This window comes from Toxotes jaculatrix, chromosome 1 (assembly GCF_017976425.1).
Source record: "Toxotes jaculatrix isolate fToxJac2 chromosome 1, fToxJac2.pri, whole genome shotgun sequence".
Taxonomy (NCBI): Eukaryota; Metazoa; Chordata; class Actinopteri; family Toxotidae; genus Toxotes; species Toxotes jaculatrix.
Window position 1 is genome coordinate 2,612,089 of NC_054394.1, and position 23,961 is coordinate 2,636,049.

Below are 23,961 nucleotides of genomic sequence, written 5' to 3' on the forward strand. Positions count from 1 at the left end.
CTTACTTGGCTTGGGCTATTGCGTGACACTGCATGCAGTATGTTCTGTGAGAAAGCGTGTCTCTGTGTGAGTTTGTGTCTGTATGTGAGTGTTTGTGTGCACGTACTTGCCTGGCTATTTCTATGACAGTGTTAGGGACCTTTTTTTTAAAAAAAAAAAAAAAGAAAAAAAAAAGAAAAAAAAGAAAAGGGCTTTGTTTCACCCAAAGAAAACTGCCAAAAATACAAATGAATGAAAATAAGGAACTAACTAAAATTTTAAAGACATCAACCAAACAGAATCTAATCAGTTACAGTGGTAACAAAACCTAAAATGAGCCATGGGGGAGACATATATACTGACTGATCAGACCATTAACGACAAGTAGGGGAAAATAGCAAAGAAAATAACTAGAACTCAACACAAAGAAACACCATTCCCCCCCATGCTGATGCAGCTCATGGTCTGGTCCAATTCCTGGGCCTCTGCATTTAACCGGACTCCACCCTCAGCCTCCTCTTTTGGCCAAACCAGGAAGGAGGACTTATGCAGCAGACAGGGTAACTCAAAGACAAAGAAAAATGAATTCATACAACCTATCTACAATGATAGTGACAGAACAGTGTGAACCAAATGTGTGCGCTTCAGTGAGAAAACACTGTAGAGTCAAAATGGAACAATCAACAAAAATCTAAACTAAACAAACTGTGGATGTGTTTTGTGTGACTTAAATGACTGCAAAGAAAACTAACAGAGACTGTGGTAATGGTGTGGGAGAGTGTGTGAAACCATGAACCTGTCTGATTTGTATGTTGTGTGTGCTGAGATTTCATGAATATCACCATGTTTCGATCTCAGTCGTGTGTCTGTGGATACGGACTTCACAGTGGGTCAGTGTGAGTATTTTACTTTGGGACAGAGGAAAGTGAAAGTGAGGACATTTAGGCCGGTCCTTACTCTCTGACACACCTTCAGAGGGCTGTTTGAGGGTTCAGTTTAGAACAGGGGTGGGCAAACTGTTCCACAAAGGGCCATGTGGCTGCAGGTTTTTGTTCCAACCAAGCAGCAGCACACCAGACTTGACTCATTTAATCAACTGATCTCAGTCTTCAGAGAGTTGATTGGTCAAACTGTGTGCTCTTCATTGGTTGGAGCAAAAACCTGCAGCCACACGGCCCTTTGTGGAACAGTTTGGACACCCCTGGTTTAGAATCAGGGTTAGGTCAGGGTAAGGGTTGAGGTCAGGCATTTCCATGGCTTGCGGTGTCTGCAGACTTAACCACCTCCTTCCTAACTCTGATGACAATACCTCATCAGATTACCAGCCTCTTGAGACAGAAGCTGTGAACAGAAACAACATTGTCTGGGGCCTGTATATAATTGCTGATTTCTTCACCTTGACTCCTCTGTGCTCTTTTTGTCTTTCTGATGTTGAACTCTGTAATAGTGCTGCTCCATCTCTTGCAGGTCTACAACATGTTCCACCACCAGAGTCTGGGAGTCAGGATCAACATTCGAGTCACCAAGCTGGTGCTGCTTCACAGCCGCCCTGTAAGCCTGACCTTTCACCCTCTTTGACCCCTCTTTAACTCTCTGTTGACCCTAACAACCTGACTGTCAGCAGATGCTGGCCACACCCTGTGTGTGTGTGTGTGTGGGAGAGGAAGCTCATGCCCCTCAGAATAGAGATTCCCTTTTTTCCTTTAAAACACTTTGTCCTGTGGACTCCAAAATAAAAGCTCCCTTACTCAAGATTCTAAGTAATTTGTGTTTAACAATGAACAAAATTTGATTCTCCATTTTGATTTCATCGGTGTGAAGATTTTTATCTGATGTAATGCGAAGCCTCCACACAGTACTTTGGTTTCCAAGCAAGTGAAAGCTTCCAAAATAGGTGAAAAATTCCTGCACTCAAAAAAGTTCTAGTTCAAGTTTAGGTGTTTAACATTGGGCAGCAGACCCAAAGATAAAGGACACACACTGTAAAATGATTTTAGAATCTGTCATATCATTTTTTTGGATGAAGTTAATCTGCTCTGTATCTGTTGATCAGGAGACTCTAAATGTGGGCCATCATGGAGAAAGGTCTCTGGAGAGCTTCTGTAACTGGCAGTATCAAGAGTTTGGGGGGCCGCGGTACCTCGGCACCAACCACGTTCCTGGTGGAAGGGATGACATCCCACCCGTGGATACTGCTGTGCTGGTCACCAGGTATGAAACTAGCACTTCCTCAGATGAAGGAATGATAAATGTGATCTCAGCCCTTGGTCCTCTGCTTTCATCTTCACTATGAAGAACAAGGCTGTCCCGTTTTCAGTGTTATAGTAACTGATGTGGTTGCAGCTGATTTGTGTTTGCAAAGAGAAATGATGGAATATTTAAGGTTTGAATGTCATTTGAATTTTGAAGAAAAAGTTTCTAAGAGAAACAAGGTTATGCAAGTAAACAGCGAATGTATCTCTGTATTAAACTTCATGCAGCAACAGATCAGTAAACAGATTTCCTCCTTTAAACTTTTTTTTTAAGTGTGTGTGTATTGTTGTATGTGTGTGTCAGTGCGGTGAGACGACACACCACAGCGTTTGCTCACATTTCAAATGTCAGAACTTTACCTGTACTCAAACGTTGAGCTGTAGAAAGCAACTGGTTTAAACTTCTAGATGCTGCTCTGTTACTTTCACTCTCAGCTGGACTTGGAATAGAATTATTTTAAATATAAAGCATTGCATCATGTGATTACTTCTCCATCATCCAGTTGTTCCAGGTTTACTTTCCCTGTCTAAAGTCTTTGTCATGCACTTGTGTACTTGTAAAACACCTGACAAAAGCCTGATACCTGTATCAGTTCTCTCCAGGAGGAAGCTAGCAGGGCGGTTTCTACCTGCCTATAGAAACTAGGCTTATCATTTAAACAAAAATTCACACAGAACAGTGTATATGTATATATGTGGGAAAGCTGCTCAGGCCTCCTTCATCTTCCATCCAACTAAACTTGGTTTGTACGTGATCATTTCAAACCCTTGTCTCAGAGTCAGACAAAATTAACACAGAAAGTATCCACCTGTGGATCATTGCCCATTTAACATTTATATGTGTTAGAGAAGTTGTAGTAAATTACATAAAATGGGTCATGCTTGCAAGACACACACCTTGTAGTTTTCATTTACTAACTGTACCACCTCATAAAGGCCGTGGCTAATTTCTCTGCATATTGACTGGATATGCTGCTCTATGATGATGCATTCTTTTGATTTATGTATAGTTTTTACCTGGGGGGTAAAAGATGAAGTGGGAGTAAGAGGAATCCTCTTGTATAAATTAGTGCTCGTGTCTACTGATGGATTCTCTCATGTCTGCCTTTACTGAGAGGAGAGGGAGGAGGGCTCATATACAGCGGCCTTTTGTTCTTGAGGTGGTTTGTTATAAACCCGATCTGCCCTCTCGTCTCTGCCCTCCCACCCCTCCTCTGTCATGAGGCTTCCTCTGTGAGGACAGGAGCATTCAAGATCAGCATCTGCTGGAAAGGAAGGAGAGGGATGCTGCCAGCAGCCGTCAGGGTGGGAGCGAGGCAACATGCAGGCAAATTAAATCACATCGCTCTCAGGTTTCCTGTCACGCGTGGCTGCTCTGCGTCCTCCGTTTGTGTGTGTGTGTGGCTGTGTTGCTGTAATCTGCCATAGCTAGCGGACAGCCCATGTGGATGACATGCCTGCAGTAATTTTCTTACAGCTTATTAACAGTGTCTTAGGAGGAAATAACAAGATATTTGATATTGGTGTGTGGATGATTTCATGTCAATCAGGTGAAATGTAGAGATACCAGGATACAAAGGAGCTGTGCCACATGAAGGTTGTTGTGTTTTAGGAAAAAAAAATCAATAAAATGTTGTTGGAGATAAAACTTCACATTTCTACAGACGCTCTTACTCACTCTGGGAACTACTCAGTTCAACCCCTGATTCACTGACGCAGTGACATGATCATCTCAGCTCATCTCCCAAAAAATATAACTATTCCTTCAAGTGTTTCAGCCCCCTGGAAGAACATGAAGCTACAAGAAGAATGAAAGGCCTCTTCTATGTGTGGAGGCCAGATGCAAATTGATTAGTCCATGTCTTCATTCTCAATTGGTTTATCCATCCATTCATCCATCCGTCCATCCATTTCCACTTAGTGTGTCCCAGCTCCCAGCTGTTGACATCAACCTGTAGCTCTGTTGATGTTGTCAGACAAAGGATTTAATTTACATTGATCTAAGCAGTCAGTTTCATTGTGGAGCGACCACACACCAGCCTGAGGACTGTGACAGCTCACTACCTGTTTATACCAGAGTATAAATACAGTAACACACATTACAGAGACAGTGAGTCAGTAACTATAACAAGCTTTACTTTGTGCATCCAGCTCAAACTCGTATTGCAAGCAGTGCAGTGTATTTTTCATAGATTGATGATGTAGAAGCATTAAACCACACTCACAGGACTTTTTCAGTGCGTCTTTTCCTGTTAAAGCTGTAGAGATGCTCTTTTTTTGTAGTATTACTGAGTAAAACACTGAGGGAGAATTTTATTGCATTGCTGGGGAACAAAACAGTGATGACAGTAGTTGTGGCTGTGATAAAGCAGCATGTTGTGGAAATGTGTAGCTACATATAGTTTTCCTCAAGTTATCTTCTCTTTTAATCGTTCTTTAGTAAAATGTATTGTACCATTTCAGTGTTGCATGATGTGACATCACACCCCAACCCACCCTGCTGTGGTGGCTTCGCCTGAGCGAAGTTGTGTGTAAGCACATTATATGGTTTGCCACAAGTGCGGCGCCACCGTGGCAAAGGTGTGGCATTCACACAGCAGGGTGGGACACTTGTGAGTGCTACCAGTATAACACCAACACAGGCAGCTCTTTTTTTTTTTTTTTTTCTTATCCTTTTGTCCACAGGAAGACAAAGCTGAAAATAGATCTTTTCAAAGACACTTTCCAAAGCAAATAAATCTGAAAACTGCAGCTTCATATTTTAGTGGGCACACTGAAAACAGAGCTTTTGGAAAATGATGTGAACCTGATGATGCATGTTATAAAGATAAAAGCTTTCCATTACATCTAACTTTTTTTATTAACTCTTATTAACTCTAACAGCTGTTATCATTAAGCTGTCTTTATGTTTATTTTGCCAGATTTCTTTGTAATCATAGAGTAGTGATATGAGTGCAGCAACAGTGTTCACCTGGTTGACAGGTGCTGTGTATACACTGCAAACTCAATATTCACAGTATATATAACTTCAGTTGTCTTACAGCAGAATCAGAAACACTTTGGATGTGATCTGAGAGCAGGAGGGGCCTGACGGAGGTTTAACCAGCCGAGGCTCAGCACAGTAACACATGTTGCGTGATGGTAGTTTAGTTGTTTGCTGACTGAGAGAGGACGACAAAGAAGAGATTCAGATGGTTTCCTGTTGTTCAGGGCCTGTATTTATCAAGCATCTCAGAGTAAGTTCTAACAGGCCAGAAACCCTCATAGAAGAGCTTACGTGGTCCCACTTTTTTTTAGGTATTGTAAAAGCATTTTGGCAGTAATAAATCAAAGTTTGATCACAGTGCTGCAGATGCTGCTGTCACAGTGTCCAGTCCTCCTCAGCTGTTGGGTGTAGGGCCATGGGTGTAATAACAATGATGACAGGTTCAGCAATGAATCACTGACCCTATAAGCACAGAGGTTACTGGAGGAAATGTATACAATAAATATGTTTGTTGTATGATGTATGATCATTATATGATGTGCATTTCAATTTATAATTAATGATCATCTCTTTTTTTCTTTTAATGTAAAAAACAGTTCCCATACAGTGCAGCGTCTTTTTCTCTGTGTGTTTTGTGTGTCGGCCTCATGTGTGAGCTCAGGCTCGTTATCACTGACGCTCCTGTTTGAACTCACTTCAACCTTCTACATGAGTTGTCTCCAGTGTTTGTCAGAGGAAACGTCCTCAACAGTGATCCCTTTATGTCCTGCTTCAAAACTTTGCATCCTTCTGAGAAGGCAAACAGCTCCGTGCCACCATATCCTCTTAATGCTGATGGAAACCTCACGGCAGGCTCTCACTGCTCCTCACAGCTCGCAGCCTGATTATCTGCAGTGGGGCCTGCAGGCTTCACTCATTGTGAAATTCTGTACAGAAATAGTTGAGGTGAGGGCTTGACTAAACACAGATCAGTATCTTTATTGATTGACCATTTCAGTAATGTAAAACAAATTCAGTTTTTTCTGAATGACTCTACAATTGACTCTACAATTAATGACTCTACAATTGCTGATCAGTAGCCAGCTCAGTTTAAACAGTGGTTATTGAAGCTGCCTCTGCCAACCTGTAGATTGGCCCTAGATATGAAGTTACAGGACTGACAAAAGTTATCTCTACCTAACTACCGCTTTATGCCTTTATTGGCCACTTTACGACTGTCACTGCCTGGTCCTTCCAAAAACCTGTATCAGAGAATACAAAACACACAATTTGCACAGTATAACATTTAATCATACTCACAGTTGTCACACTGGCAGCCTGCTCTTGTTGAGGTCTGGTTCTCAGAAGCTGACCAGCAGCTGTTCACACCTAGCTGAGGACTCCCACATGTCAGTGGGAACCTCTCCTCCTCCACCGTTGTTGCTGTAGTGCTAGCACACTCAGCATTGCCCAGGGTCGTAAAAACCTGTTGCCTAAAATGTTTATGACTCCTGAGTTTTCCCTCCACATCTGGCCTATCATTTGGCAAGAGTGTGGTGTCGTCTTGATAAGCACGACCGCTTATGCTCGATCACATCAGATTTAAACAGTATAGTATGTTGTGTTGCCTTTAAGGTCACGTTCAGACTGACTTGAGCCCTGTATGGGAAAAATGCAGCCCTGGAATTCATTTGAATGGTGTCAGCCTCTCAAAACAACACAGGGGGCACCAGCAAAACAATGCAAGGTTGTCTGGCAAAAAAAATTTGAACCAGGCCTTGAACCAACTTTTGCTACAAAGCAGTGTGACATTGCATTGACTAGCTGTTGAGCTAGCTTGAACCAGGCCAGATTCAGAATTCTGCATAGCCCCTACAGTTACTGCTTTGGATGGTGTATGGGGAAGGTAAGACCTCCAGGTGGAGTTCAGATCACTCCATATTACAAAGGCATTACCCTTTGACATATTATCCTTGGAGAATATATGTATCCCAAGCTATCTTTGAATAAGAGCTTGCTGTTATGGCTAAATCAGTGAAATGGGAGCTTGGATCCTTTTACTCACACAGTGTACTTAAAAAGTGTACGTAATATGCCCTTGCATACACTATAAGCATCTGTTTACAGGGGCAGATATGGGGACAGTGTCAGGGAATCTTGTGACCTATTTTTAATTTTTTTTTTCCAATGTAGACCATATGTAATGATATCTAGAGACAAGTGAGAACCCTGGCAAACATAGCAGTATGGAGGAAACAAATATTGTTGTATAAGCTTTGAGGTCTGCTTTAAACTTTTTCTGAATATTGGTTAAATGTGACCTGGGAAACAATATAAAATTGTGCACAAGCTGGACCTTTCCATTTTTGTCAAGACTAAAGAAAAAAAAACATCAAACATCAAAAATGGTCAAGTTACACCCAGTAGTTTTAAGCAAGTTTGTACAGTGATCGTAAACCTTAAACACTTTATTGACCAGCTGATTGTCAAATTTCAGCACTCTAGTAAATCTCAGTTGTCTCCTACTGTGGTGTAAGACAGATATTACTGTGAGATATTTTTAAAAGGCAGCTTATGATGGATGGAACAGGTGAAAAGATTCACTTAAAAATGTATCTGCAGTAGTGTGGACTTGGTCTAAAAGTCTTAGTAGCTTTCTTCCTTTGGGGCTCATCAGTGAAATGTTGATTGAAAGCATGTCAGCCGACACTTGTGACAAATAATTTTACCATATCCCATCAGGAGCCAGAACTTGGAATGAAGGTCCTGTTTGAACTCTCAACAGACTCTGTACAGAGCTCTGGACGGGGCTGAATTTAGTTCTGTGGCAAATAGCAAAACCAGTGGTCTGTTCTCTTACATCTCTGATCCCTGGGTTAGCATTAAATCTATAGGGCACAGGAAGCCCAGGGCTAATTTGACATTATTTCACCACTGTACCTTCAGGAGACATGTACTAATGAGTCCTTCATGATTACTTTACCTCCCCAAAATATCTGGAGAGCGATGAAAGCTCCTGTAACTGTGCAGCGTTCTGGAAATTTTAAAGAATATTCCAAGAACATCTTTTACCCCACAGGAAAACTGTAGATGCCAAGAAAACTTCCCTGGGGAATTTTACCTTGTAGACATATGAATGTTCTTCTAACCGTAAAAAACAGTGAATATTCCTTTGGTTAGTGGTGTCCCCATGAAAAAGCAAGGAGGACCTTGCTCTGGAGTGGGATTTAGTCAGCACTGGACTAGAATTGGAGAACCCCGTAATCAAAATGTAGAGTGGAAATGGGAGCTCAAAGCTAATAGTACTGTAAGCAGTGAGAGGTAAGAGAATAAGCAGGGTTTGAACTGTCTCTGGGTCTCATTTTTCCATTCTTCACACAACTACCTCTGTCACTTGTAGTGTTTACAACCGTAAAAGTGTTTACAACATCATGAATGTTTTCCAGCAGAGACTGTTGGAAATTGTGTGCTTTTATACCCATGTTTAAGCGATTATCATGTCTCGACCCCTCTCTATGACAGCTGGCTATTCACCACGCCTTCTGGTGTGGTGTCATTTGGAATAACTATAAACGCATTTTTTCCATCCAGCATGGTTGGTTACCTAGTTCTTTGTTAGTGTCACCCTGATGTAGAACCCTGTCCAGCATGGACAGGGTTCTACATGAATGGTTTCCTAACTTTCAGTACACTTAGTAAACTCTGTCTTGTTTGTTTTTCAGGACAGATTTCTGCGTTCATAAAGATGAGCCCTGTGATACTGTGGGTGAGTACAATGATGTCTCTTGCACCAACAGACACACTCACTGTCTCTCTCTCACTCACACACATGCACACACATTTGTACTTCTATACATGTGAGCTCTCTCGTTGATATAATGCATCCCTGGCTTCTAACCCAACATTAAGCATCACAGCATTATCTCACTGCTGCTGAAGCCAGGTCAAGCCCTTTATATGGATTGTATGAAATGTCTGAAATTCTCACTTAAATATCCTTAATCCTAAGGTTTAAAACTCAAATTGGTCCTCACAAAGATAGACATACATTTATTCACATACAAACCCTGCAAATTCCCTCTCTTTTTCCATTTAATGACCCTTGACGACTCATTATACAGAAACACACTGAAAAAGTCATTACCGTAGACACAGAGTCTCATGGTGAAACATTTTTTTCTGCATGCAGTTTGTAGAATGGCATTTCCAGAATGCTATATTAGCACGATCCCACCTCTCAGTGGAGGTTTGGAACAACAACAACAACAACAACAACAACAACAACAACAACAACAAAAAAAGGATTTTCACTGATACAGGTAAATTCACTCAGGATTTCATCCTCCACCTTGATGGTCTCAAGGCTAACAGCAGAGTAAACCTGTTCATGCTACAAAGTGATCTAGGAATGTGTAATTGTGCATGTTCAGTTGGCCAATGCAATGTGTTTTCAGATATTTGATCTGAAGTCTGTTTGCATGTTGAAGTCTGTATCTTTCTATATATTTTACATGTAGGACGGAGTGGAATTTGTTGTACATGTATTTATCTTTATCTAAACCAATAACTTGTATAACCTATATACACATATATATTGGTGCAGGTCTGATCTGCGGCCAGTGGAAGCGCTCGTTTGAGTTGACTTTATCTGCCAGTGCTCTCTGCTTCTGACCTTATTGCTATAAATGGACTGAACTGATGTCAGTCTGAACACAGCTTCCTATTGAACATATGTGCATAAAGTTTATAGGCAACATATTTAATTTGTTTTCCTACACAGTCTGCTATGGGCAACTAAAGCATGATAAACATTTTTATGGTTGTGGTTAGGCGACCTTAAGCAGGCATTTAAGGTTTGGGAAGGATTGTGATGTGAAGAACCAGACAGTGACACTGACAGTTGTTTAAAGTTTAATCAAAACCAGCAATCTTTCCTAACCCAAAACAAGTGTTTTAGTATCCTATCCCCAACAACCCACTGGTTGTAGGATGTGAACCCTGCACTCAGTCATCCAGAGCTTTGAGGTCCAAACCATCCACTGACCTGTGTAGTAACATCACACTTATTGCATTGGAAACAAATGTTACCAGTGAATGTAATCCAGGCAGCAATTATGTTTACTGTCAAAAGAAATTAGTAGTGTATAAACAGGGTTGCTGAAGAATGGTCTACCCTGTGTAGTCCTGATCCTTTTGCTCCACGAATTTCTCCTGCCTCTGTGAACCTCTCTGTTTCTGTATTATGTAATGTTGGACCTCTTCCATTCACAATTGTGATTTATGCCCTTGGAAGTCAAGGAATTGGCCTCCAGCCATCAAAGCCAAAGCAGTTTTCTTTTGTGCTTGTTTCCCTATTTGACCATATGAACTTTGAAGGGTTTTTTTTTTTTTTGGCTCAGTATATTTAGTTTACCAAAGGGCACAAACATTCCCTGCAGTGTAAATGATACAGAGACAGAATGAAAGGAGTAAACAAATCAGAGGAATCATGCACTGACTTTATCTGTGTCAGTCTCTGTAATATACTGCCATCTGAGCTCCTGAGAGAGCAACAGCACCTCAGAAGTGTTTGTCATAGGGAAACCTTGTCATATAAAATAAACCTTTGAACAGTCCAATAAATCTGCTGATTTCATACGAGGAGGAATTCCCCTCTTGAAACAGGAAGGAGTATCAGTGTTTCCACACTCAGTCAGTGCCTACAGCTGAAATTAAGACAGGGCCCCTACACACTTTTCATCTCTTTTATGTGGAGAATCTCCCTGTGTGTGTGTGTGTGTGTGTGTGCGCGTGTGCGTGTGTGCGTGTGCGTGTGTGTGTGTGTGTTATTTAAGTGTTTGAGTGAGTTTGTTGCATGTGTGACTGGCTGTCTGGTTTCCTGTCTGGCCTCATACTGCTCTGTTGCCTGGAGCCATTAAGCTTCACATCAGGTCCAATAGCATTTAGATGAATTTTTATGTGGAGAGTTTACTGTAAACAATTAATTATTAATGTAAAGTTGCATAGTTATAGGTTTCGGGGATATCTATAATATTTAACAAAACAAACAACAAAAAACAAAAACCTTCACTTTCTCTGTCTCTGTTTCTTCTGGAGTGGATGTGTTTTTTTTTCTGCAACAACATGCGGTTCAAGCACAAACATTCTCGTCATAGTTTAGTATAATGGCAGATAAAGCTGACGCCTTGCATAATAGCTCCATTTAAACCTCCCTGCCCATCTCACATTACACACATGAGGTAATGGATAAGGCGTCCGAGCATGGTCCAAGGCAAGGTGTCTGAACATCCACTGCACATTCTTTGTCTGTTTTCTGGTCGGTTCTGGCTGACTGCTCACAAAAATGTGAATGACACAAAAATAATAACTTGGCATGGCTTGTAATGTTAAAAAAAAAAAGAAAAGAAAACCTAGGGGCCTCGGTTTTCCAGCTGTTAAAGTGGAATCTACTTGCACAGGCAGGGAAAACAGACTAAAGGCTCTACTTTGGTGAAGCCGGCAGTGCGGTGTCTATTACAGTCCAGTGTGCCCTGTGCCCCTGTGTGTGCCAGATGACAGGCTTTTGGTAATTTTGTGGTCAGGCTTGCCTGGCTGCACGTCTGACACACTTGGAAATGGGAAAGAAATAATACATTCTCACACATTACAGGTGAGCACATGTGACAATCACTTTTGCTGCTTTCATCCTGCTTAAACACAGGACTCTCCTCCTCATGAGGCACTGACAGTTTAGGTAATCTGTGGACAGTTTTCTTCAGAAGAAGCTTATTGTTGTCTGGGATGTTCTGAGTTTCTAATATGAAAACAGCAGATCAAACATCCTGCCAAGAGCAGATGTTGTCTCCTTTTAAGTGCAATTCACTTTTCTGCACATGCTGACAATCCTACTATCATAATACCAGGCTTGCTTACAGGTTTGCTTTTTATGATTTCTTGAAGGTTCATAAACAAGGTGACGGGTTATACAGTGGGGGTGTATGTAGAGGAGATATGGTGGCTTTTCCTAACTTTCATTAGTGGACTGTGTCACCTCAGCCTCATTTACCCACTGGAGTGAGGAAAGACTTTTTCTTCCCTTTTTCCTGCTAAGCTAGTTCTTTGCTTCCTTGACACAGCCAGCCTGTGGTTAAACTGAATGGCTCTCTGCACAGAAATACATCTTAGCAAACTGTCATTGGTGTATTCTCTTGAAATATATTAATCCTAGAATGCTGAAATGTTGACACAAGTATGCTTTTGGATTTTTAAAGTGTCTTGCACCATTACCTGGACCTCTGTGATGAAGCAGGATTCACCAAATGTTGCTGACCCGACTCAGACTGTCCAGGGTCTGGTATCTTTACAGTATCACTTTTACTTGAAAGCTTGACACCTTTAAATCTAATGTATAACATGTGAGGTCTATAAATGCATTTAGTGGTATTACATGTATCATCTGATTACCGTGGAGAGGTCTGGCAACCCCAGAATGCAGAGCCACTCTACCAAGGGGAAGCCAAGATCCTGCAGCACAAGGAAAGATAAGTTGGAAGTGTATGAAAATGTTTACTAAGGAACATTTTGGTGCTTAGACTCAGACGATGTGAAGCATCTTCATTAAACACAGGGTCCGGTGAGTCCAGATGCTGGTGGTGGTGGTGGTGGAGTAGAGCCAGCAGGTGAATGATGGAAACTTTCAGTTGAGACTCCCTGGAAGTCCTGGATGTCACGGTGGAGATGGGGAGGAGGTGGAGTGCACAGTAGAGTGTTTGAAAGATGGATGGACTGGAATGCAATGATATGTAAAGAACAGAAACCAGGGAACGCAGACAGAGGGACCAGTGGTCAAGTGTGTTGATAAATTAATTGTGAATGTAAGGATTTTGACAGTGTGAGAAAGTGGAAGTGACAGAGAAAATTTGAACAGGAAGGAGCAGACATTGAGCCACAGAGGAATAACAGCAGCATGTGGCAGCAAAAAATTAATGACTGAAGATTATATAAAGTTAGCTTTGAAATCCTTTCTTGTGATGCTGGTGCTCAGTGTCAGATGTTTTCTAAGCAGTCTCTTCAACAGCACGACAGGTGTTGAGAGATTTTCTTTCATCCACAGGAATGAGCTTCAGTTTACACTCTGACCAGACCTCCTTTTTCATCAGGTCAGCAGAGGCACTAGTGCTGGACTGATAATGTCTTCTAAAGAGTCTTGTTGATTAAGGAGGCCGCGGCTCAAAATGTGAACCATTATTCTACTAACATGAGTTTTTGGCATGTAAACTTGACCATTTAATACAATAAGACGATGGGAGTGTTCTTGCTGGAGGTGTGTTTGGTAATTCACCTCAGATAACCTCCAATGAATGGGAAGCTCTAACATTCATGCCTGATGGAGGCCATGGGATGAAAACATAGCTTTGAAAGTAAAATATAATTTTTGCTTCAGAGATTCTTTACTATTTGTTGTCTTTGGGACTTTTTGGGGTTTGAACAAAATTTGTATTGTACACTTGCACAATAAATAGCTAATGAAGTACAAAGTAAGGGGCTTCATATGAGAGGTGGATGAAACTCACAAGCGTACTAGCGTATAAGCTCTGATTGGCTCCATATCTCAGTCTTACCCTACATAGCACTACTTCCCACATATTATCAGCATGCACATAGCTATGAGGTAATGGAAGTAGATGCAGACAGAGGCAGCGCTGTGTGTTGTGAGGCATTGTGGCAGCTCCTGGCCATGCCTGGCCCTGCACAGCTCTGCCCTGCCATAATACTCTCAACCTGCTAATCTTCCTACACAATGAGAACACTCCTGCTCTTTGTGCGAGCAGGCCCAAAGTGTGTGACCCACTTTGAGCCTCACTATAATCACAGCACTCATTAAAGGTCCTGCTTCAAAACCCCTACCACCCACGTTTCCCCTTTCTGTTTCTCCTCTCCGGGCTGTCTCAGTCCTCATGTCAGAAGGTTCCTAAATACACACAAAGGCAGCGTGGAACAGTGTTTGACAGGATTCTAGGGACTCACAACTGTTGATCTCTTTTAACTGTACAAACAGCTCCACTTTACATAGGGAGATGGAGATAAGTAAATCTGCACTAATCAGTATTTTTATAATAACTGGCTCAAATGACTGTGAAAGAGCTTGTGTTATTTTAGGCAACTCAAAGCTTTTGGTGACAGTAAAAAGGTTTGGGAATGCTGATGGTCCTGGTTAAGATCAGACTTTAATGCCTTAGAGAGAAATTTTCCTTGGACACCCAGTGCTGCTTCTGCACAGTACCAGATACTCCAACAGTAATGCACATCATACTCCTCATAAACAGCTTGATAAGAAGTGGTTGTACAGTAAATTACTCAGGAGAAATACTCAGAATTCTGAAATATTCAAAAGACGAAACACTCAAGAATGCATATACGGTAGATCTGTCTGCTGTCTGCTTGCATTAACCTATTACGTTATCCCTTACTGCACAAATCCACATTCCCCATAAAGAACGGTATACAATCATCATCACACCAACAGAAGTCAGTCTGTTCTATCTCTTCTAATAAACTGAAGGTTTGGTGAAAGCTCTGGGATTCTAAGATGAACTATACAATTACGTGCATCCTCTGTTCCTTTATGGCATCTCTATAAAAAAATAAATAAAATAAAAATGGTAGGGATCTAATTGTTGGGCTACCTAGAATTTGACATAACTGATGTCAGGGCCATGGGTCTAAAAGCATTAGTTTTCTAAGGGCAAGCTATTTTAAGGACAGATGTTATTAATGCCTTTTTTTTCCAGAGATCTGGTACAACACCAGAATCCAGTGACCTCATTAATATTGGGGCCCATGCTGATAAAAACCAACTATTTACCCCGGATTTCTCCTTATGACTTATGTGCTGCTCAAGAGTTAGATTACTGTGGTGGCTCTTTCAGTACAAGCAGAGTGATAATCAAATGTGGTCATAGTGCCCTCACCCCCACTCAAAAAATTCAGCTTGGTTCTTGTTTTTCTTTACGGCTTCCATCAGAGCACATGAACTCGCTGTGTTTGGCTCCTCACTGGAACAAAGGAGGAGCACATAATGATGTTTCCAGTATTTGATGCCTTTGGTCAATATTCAATATTGATTTTATCTGTAAATTTCAGTTTCAGTTTTCATGCTAAAAACACAGTTTGGTGCTCTATAATTCCTGGTTTGATGTCTCACTAAGGCCCTGGATTCAGTGTTTATTCATACTGAAAATTCCTAAATAGGCTCATAGATGTAGTGACAAAGATTACCTCAGTTAAAGATATCGCTGTCTTCAGAAACAGCTGTCCTCTCAGGTTTTCTACCAAAGATCAGAAATTTAATGTAGGAAATTTAGGAGCATTTATGAATTGACTTTAGAGCAGGGTTCTTCAATGTTTTTTCGGCCAAGGACCCTGAAACTGATGGAGAGATGGAGCAGGGACCCCCTTACCATAGATCACATCCTATAGTACATCACAGGTCCCTCATTTGCAGCTTAGTCTCTCTGAAGAAACAATGTGAGGAGATATTAGAAATCCTTTCCTCTGAACTGTCATTTGAACTGATACCTGTCTCTGATGACAACAGCAGAGCTGGATCAGCTATGAGTCAGCTTTAACAGTAGGTCACGATTTGAATGTCTAATAGTTTGTAAATGATTCATTGACCCACATGTTTTGGGAAAAGTGGAACTATAGCTTCTACCGGATGTCAGGGGATTTTCAGTCTCACGTGTTACTGAACAGGTTTGACAGCAAGGAATGATCAAACAGGGGAACTGGCATGTACCCCCCTTTGACTGTAAGAACTAAAACACAGAGTTTCCAGTATTGGACACAAATGAAGGATACAGGCAGCTGGATTTGCTTTTGTGGATTTGAATTAAGTGTGATTTGAATTAACGCCTGTGGTGTACCTCAGCATTTTCTTTTTCATTACTTCATTTTTTTTAGGTTTATAGCCTCCATGAAAACCTAAAGAGATTATACAGACTGACTAATATAAGTATTTAAACAAAGACACAACCCGTTCTCATAAATCAGCAGACTGATGGAAGTCTGACCCTAAACAGCCTCAGTGAAGTGTGTTGGTGGGTGGGACAGGGATAAAAGTCATATTTGTAGTAGTATCCTATTTCCTGTGTTTGCTTTGCTGGAGCAGGGATGTAACTGGGAGATTAGGGGGTTGGTGGGATGTTGATGTTGAATGATGGCCGGATGACTGGAGAGTCATGGTTGACTTTATGGAGTAGCTGCTGACTGGTGGGAGGTGACGCTGTACAAATCAGCTGATTCACACCCTGTGTGAGAGAGAGAGACACAGACACACACACACACACACACACAAAGAGAGTAAGATACAGCAACACACACTGTGACATTACCATCCCAGCACACAGAAGGCCCCAAACTGCAAGCACGAGCTCCTAAACTCAAATTCAAGCATCCTGTGGTAATGTTACTTCAAACCTCAGCAGCAGTTGCTGGCCTTTTGGTCATTACCTGATGTGATAAGAGCTCAAAAAAGAAGCAGGGACACAGAAAGAGCAGTTTTATAATATTTTATAGTGAAAGATGTGATGCCAGTTAGAGCGGTGGAAAAAGACTTAAAGCCCATGAAAGTGGATGATTTCAGGTATTAAGTCTTAGGGCACATTTTTCAAAAGTAGTACTGCCTCAGTTTTATGGAGGATACAGAGAAAAGTAATGGTGACGGTAGTAAATGATTATATTGATAATAACCAATATTGATCAGTAGGAAAAAATATAAAAATATTGTGATAGTACTTTTTTCCATAACCATACATGTGACCACATCTTGTAGTCTTCTTCAGCAGATGGAGTTTACCCAGTTGGCACAGTTGTAGTTGCTGTTGTGGTACATGTGTGAACATGAAAACTCCTGTCTCTTCAAAGATGATCACTGGCAGTGAATGTGGATAGACTCAGTGACCTTTGACCTTCTCACGGTGGAGGCTGTTAGTAATTTTGCATTGGTGTTCACTGACAGCTTGCTGTTGTCTGGCTTTGGTTTTCATTCAGTCTTGTGTGCAGGGCCTGTGCTATTTCATGGACATGATGTCCCCCACAGCTATCCTGTGTGATGTCATAATCAGCGTGTTTACATGCACTTACGTTACTACATTACTCAGAGAAATCAGGTTTGCAGGTAATTGGGAAACTTGTTTACCCACACACACTTTAGTAACCTGGTTACTGGAAATCCACACATACCCCAGACTTATTTGGGAAGCATGTCTCACTAATGTTAAATGTACAGTGACAGGAGATGCTGCTTCCAGACTTTGGCTGCTGGAAAAAAGTAGAGGCGAGGCTGACTCACCACACTGTATCCACTTATATTAATAGAGCTATGCTTCTCACTACCAGCTAAGTGTATACCTGACATAGAGTAAGAAATATCAGTACAGATGTCAAAAGGTAATGCCAAAGATGCATGTTAGGTCATTTAGAAACATATACTAACTTTATTAATACAGTAAATGTAAAATGTAAACCAAGATAACATAATATAAAGTTACAACTAATATCAATTAAGAAAGCAGCAAGAAAAAAAAGATTTATAAGGAAAGCAGTGATCAGGAGCTCATAAGGAGCTGGCAGATATAAGCAGAGTTAAATTTTAAAATCAGTAGTAAAACTTACAGGTAACGAGTGAAGGGCAGCATGGATTGATGTGAAGTGGTCACTTCTCCGAGAATGTGTTAAAAGTCTGGCAGCAGTGCTTGTAGTCCGTTGTAGTATTTCCTGCTGATAAGTGTGTTTCAGTAGTTGAGTCTGGGGGTGAGAAAAGAATGGATGACCTTTCAAAGATCTGCAAATGAAAGGAGTGACCTGATCTTGGTTAAATGTCACAGCTGGACAGAGCAGCACTGCACCACTTTAGTCACCTGACCAGCAAAGGACAACCCTGAGTGAAAAACCACACCTTGGTTGCTGGCCTCTTTTTTTTTTTCTTTTTTTTTTTAACATTATTTGATAAGGCTCTCAGACTAGACAAACGGTTATTAATGCTGCTGGTGCTGCAGGCAGGAGATATAATTATAGCTATTTCTAATATACAGTCAGCCACCTGCATGAAATGTGTGAACAGACAGTTCTTAATTTCAGCAAGGCAGGACATAAAAAAATGACATATCTCTGAAAGAGGCTTTACTGGGAAATACAGCAGCGTATCATCTGCATAGAAATGAAAATCAATATTATGTCTGCACATAGTTTGCCCTAGGTAGAGCATTAACAGTAAATATATGTGACTGCACTTGTGTGTATATTTGTGTACAGTGTGTGTGTGCAGCGTTGTCTGTGGTGCGTGTATAGGTGGGGGAGGTCAGTGTGACATCAAGGTCAGGGGGGGTCAATCTACGGTGAACCAGTATTTGCATGTGTTTATGTGCAAGCATGTGTGCATATATGTGTGTGTACGTGAGAGGGTGAACAAAGCGTCTCTTCCAGGCTGACTCAGGCCTGTGTTGTCAGCACTGGGAGCTTCGACTGCCCAGGATTCAGTGGCTCATTGGAAAGCCCTTCATGTTGTAACGGCTAATTAGCGCAAAATAAATGGCTCGCCGAAGCTGCTTGTGGGCAGCACAGTGCTGTGAGTCCAGAGGCCTGATGAGGCTTTGTGGCTCTTTTGAGGCTGTCTGGCTGGATGTGCTGCCAGCTATGTGAGCCAACACATCAGTGTTTGATCAGCCAGCTAGCCCCTAACACCAGGTCAAAACCCAGCACTGATAACCACAGCGCTGTGGATCGCAGCTCTTTGTCCGGGGGCTTTAGCCTCAGAAGTGCTGGCTTCAACGGATCTTTGATGCTGCAGAAAATCTCAGCCACATCTCTGACCTCACTGTGGAACTTCACCACTCAGCTTTGTTTTATTCACATGGGCTTTATAGGGCCGGTAATTGTAAAGGCTTGTTCAGTACTAGCATCCAGTGTCATCTCAAGGGAATCTGATCTGCTAATGAGGACCACAGCCCGTGGACCAAACATGGCCAGGTCATTCATTTCAATGAAAGTTTTATTTGCTTCATACTTCTATGCCTATAAAATTTGCATTCGTGCCTGACTGCTTGTAGATATGAATGACGTCAAAACAATATGTGAATGGTGATAGTTTTTAACCTTTTGAACCCTAAATATTTACTGATTGGTTTTGTCTGATCCGTTTCAGAAGAAACAAAATTGCTGCACAGATGATGTTCACCAGTGGTGGAATGTACTGAACTACAATCATTCAAGTACAGGATTTAAGTACAGTTTAGAGGTAAATGTACTTTGCATTAGTATTTCCGTTTTGCCTCTGATATACTTCAGAAGGAAATGTACTTTTTTCTCCTTTATATTTATCAGACAACAATGATTAAAGTTTACTTTAGAAAGGATAGGTCTTCTGTGAGTGACCAGGACCAGGAGATTGGGATGTGATAGTAAATATTTGTTGAGACAACATACAGGCATACAGAAAAAAAAAATCCAGCCATTTTTTTTTCTAGTTGAGGACTGTTTTGGTTCAGAATTATAAGGCACACCTCTTATTATTAGTACAAGCTGAATCAGGATTTACAAGTAAAAAAAGGGCGTGTTGGCCTTTTTGCAAGGGATTCTCTCACATGGAAGAAAAAAAAAAACACTTGGATATCCAGACATGTAAAACACAGGTGCCAAGACCCCAAAATCCAGTCCAAGCAGTGCAGCTGACTTTGGGATAGTAAAAGCAAAATAGAGGGTTAATTATCATGGTTCATGAACAACCGCTAATATAAGATAGAAGCATGTCATTCAAAAAGGAAAGTGCTTATTTCACACCAAACCCTCCTTCTCTTGCACTCAGCAGGTGTTCTCTCTTTATTTGAATGAAAACATCAAGGATGCTTTCCTAGAATTGTCCCACATCTTACACATTATACACACATAATTGTAGCCTCTAGCTAAGCATACATGGTTGTAAAACAGCAAACCAGCGAGGAGGAAAAAACACATGTCCCAATCCAGCCCAACATCTGTTTTCATCAGCCCAAAATGTTTCCAGCGGAGAGGGCTTTAGCCTGAGCTCAGTCCAATCCAAAACCACCGTGTTTGGATTTTACTAAATGGGTCCATTCTGCATGATACTGTACTAATGAAATGTGCTGGGGAGTTTGAGGATCTCTAAACTACACACTGCATTCAAGTTAAGACTTTATTTATCATGTGGTCTTCATTCATTTCAGACTGATACGCTGTGTACAAGAAGCAACCAATCAGTCAAAGGCTCACTATCACCCATGTGTCAGATCTAAATTAATGATAATGATCATTCATTTTATCAGAGTTAGTTACTTAATTACATGTTTTAGTAATAATATTTTTTCAAGAACTGAAGAACGCACACACAAACACACACACACACACACAGCTGCAGCAGCATTAACATTAAACCATGCGTGCAGATACACACAGGCCAAATTACCACACATTGTCACACAGCTGGCAATATCAGCAATAACCACTCTAGGTCATGAACGTTTAGCAGCCAATTTGCAGCCATATGTTGAATAAACTATGATAAACAACACTGTGGGGACAGAGTGTGCAATTATTATTTTTTTTTTTTTTTTTTTTTTACCTGATTGCACATCTGCCCTGAAATTATTTCACTATAATCCAGTGATTTAGTCAGTTCTGTTCGAAGGAGTGTGTGGAGAGAGTTCAATCTGTGTGTCACCACAGATGATCCAATACCAGTTTTATCCAATTGACAGCTGAGAAGAGGTTTTAAGATGAATCTATGTAGTTTTGTGTATAATTTTTTGCTCAAATGTATGCAGACTAATGCTGTCTGACTAAATGACCAGCAGAGTTGAATGTGCACTCTACTACCTAAAAAAAAAAAAACAATAATACTTGGATGACATTTTTCATTAAGATTTAAGAAATAAATATATGAAGTCTTCTTTGAAACATCTAAATCAGCACCCTCCTTAGCATTGTTCCAGCAAAGAAGACTCAAATACACCCACTATACAAAAGACAAACAGAAATTTTTGTAGTGTCTAGTTTTCTTTTGCATTCTTCATAATGTCATCCTGGCTATTACGCTTTTAGAGTTCCATTCACTGCCCTCTTTGAAACTTTTAGTCTTGCAGTGATTTGATGCTGAGAGAGCCCCTCTTTGCCTAGAATAACAATTTCACTTTCACTTTCACTTAGTTCTGATGCCCCTCACAGTGCTGCTTAGTGAGCCATGATCTGCTGGAAACTTGGGGCACAGCCTTATTTATAACAGGTGAACACTGCAAGTATCCATACATCCATACATCCCACCAGCTAGCCAGCTCATTATTTTTTGTATTAGTAGCACCTTAGCTTGTAATGGACAGTTGATATAGTTGGCAGGAAACAAGGGGAAAGAGAGAGGGGTATGACCTGTAACAAAGGTGCTCAAGTGGAATGAAACCAGGAATATGGGATGGGAATATCATCTTTTCTTCCAGTGTGTTTTTAACAGTAAAAATAATTATACATGCCAGCCTAAGCCAAGAATAATTAGGAAAATGTCTGGAAGACATGGTGGAGTTCTCTCCTCAAAGTTGCGAATGTAATAGAAATCAGTTGTTCTCTTTCAAACCTTTCCTGGTATCTCATAATGGGAAGCACCTTCTGGCGGGACCAGTCCCAGAAGCTCCGCCTGCACCACATCTGTCAGGGGACAGAACAATCATCTGAGTTCCATGGGCCAGTCTGTCCACTTGTATTGCAGTCCCCCACACAGCATTCTTGCTTTTTCCCCCTTGAATATCACTTGATTTCCTGTTGTGACTTCTGCATTTCGGCTTCACCATTCACCAAAACATCCATCAAGGTAGTCTCTGAATGTGTGTCTGGAGTTGAAATTATTGGATTTGAAGAAGTTTAGCTTACATCTTTTCATCAAGAAAGTTTGGTTCTCATGTCTTGGTGGATACGTACTGGCACTCATTCATCTTTTGCTAACAAACTAATATGCCAGGGTGTGTTGCTAGCAAGCCACAGCTTTATTCTGCAGCTTTAACAGCTACTGCCAGTCAGGGGAAAGCTGGTGGCTGGCAAGGTTAAAGGCGTTGCAAGTGCAAAAGGATGTATGGCTTCAAGTGGTGTGTGCTTGAAAGATGGTATGAAGCCAGGGACATCACCTTTTCTGTTTTGGATGTGTTATACATGTGACAAACTACAGGATTTACTGGACTGTGGTAAGGCCTTTATTGCTATTAAGGGTTATTTGGCTGCAATTTCAGCCTACCATGTGAGTTTTGGTAATATGTCGACAGGCCAGCCACCATTCCTGGATGAGGAGGTTTATAAAGGGACCCCACTGGGTGAGGCCTATGTGTAAACCTCTAGTTCCTTCGTGGGATTTGCCTCATGTTTTAGAGGCACTTACAATGCTCGCCTTTTGAACCACTGGAGTGTGTTGACTTAAAGGTGTTCTCACTCAAAATTATCCTGTTGCTGGCTCTGACATCATCCAAATGGATAAGTGAATTACATGCTTTGTCTCAACCTGCTTATTGTTTCCCCCTGGCTATGGGAAAGTGATGTTGCTCCCTAACCCTGCGTTTGTGCCAAGGGTTAGCTTATATGTGCCCCACACTGGAGCTGCTTGCTTTTCATCCCCTGCCTTTGGCCAATTCGGCTTGATGCACTTTGTCCTATGTGAGCCTTTACACATCTATTTGAGCAGAACTAAGAGGTTTAGGTGGAGTAACCAGCTCTTTGTGTCTTGTTCCCTGTCTCACAGAGGGAAGGCTTCATCTTGCCAACATCTGTCACATTGGGTAGTGGAGACAATAACTTTGGCATATGAGAGTCATTGCCCTCAGAGAGCCTGCTGGCTCTTTCCATTTGGGGGAAGGTGACTTCATGAGCCTTGCTCAAGGGTATTGCTGTGAGTGATGTCTGTGCTGCTGCTAGTTGAGCATACCCACACACACTGATTTAGTTTTACTACCTGGATGTGATGGCGCCTTCATTAGTGTGCTCTGTTCATGGAGTTGGTTTGCCTTAATTGTGTTCCAGCCCATGGGGAGGGCTTGTGGTGCCAGCTTTCCTGGGTTAAGGAGTGGGCCATATCACCCATAGTGAGATACCATGCAGGGTTTGCAAGACTTTGGTAACCAGGGTAAACACGGTTCTCTGAAATCTGAGTAAGGTATGTCACAGTACTGCCCTGTTCAAAGACAGTAGAGAAGGGGGGTGTATGGGACTTCCCATAGTGTGATACCTATCTCAGTTTTAAGCGAACCGGTAAGTAAGCTGTGTATTTAAAGAGTGAAAATTTTATTTGGTAGTATGTCTACCAGTTATGACACTGTATAACTTGAATTTCAGTGACCCTTAGAAGGACCTACTATACCAGGAAAAATTACACCTCGGTTTAAAAATTAAATTCAGCTTTATTTCACCAAATAGAAGAATTTGACGCATCTATAAGAACTGATTTGAGAGAATAAAGAGGCTCAAGTCTCATATATGGTTGTCATCATTAGTTTCTGTCTTTTCCCACTTAATGTGGGACCACAAGCAGAGTCAAAAGTGTGTCCTCCTCTGCCTTGTCTTTCTTCTCATTTTCTTCCTCTGAACCAGAAATGACTTGTCCTTTTTTTGGCTAATAGGCTGTTGTCTATCTTTGGATGCCGAGTGGTGTGTGCGCAATCCGCCCTTGCCCAGGGGGGCCCAGCCACCACTGCAACTGGTGACTTAGCAGTTGCTGGGCAGAAATGGACAAAGCTGACTGCT

At 41.4% G+C, this 23,961-nt stretch overlaps 1 protein-coding gene across 1 annotated transcript in view; it reads left to right on the forward strand.

Annotated features, from left to right (window-relative positions):
* Window positions 1-23,961, forward strand: part of adamts17 (ADAM metallopeptidase with thrombospondin type 1 motif, 17) — a 130,509-nt gene that overhangs the window by 24,420 nt on the left and 82,128 nt on the right. The window contains exons 5-7 of the mRNA XM_041043646.1: window positions 1,447-1,530; window positions 2,033-2,190; window positions 8,919-8,962. Of these exons, the coding sequence (XP_040899580.1) occupies window positions 1,447-1,530; window positions 2,033-2,190; window positions 8,919-8,962 (286 nt within the window). The remainder of the gene's footprint in view (window positions 1-1,446; window positions 1,531-2,032; window positions 2,191-8,918; window positions 8,963-23,961) is intronic.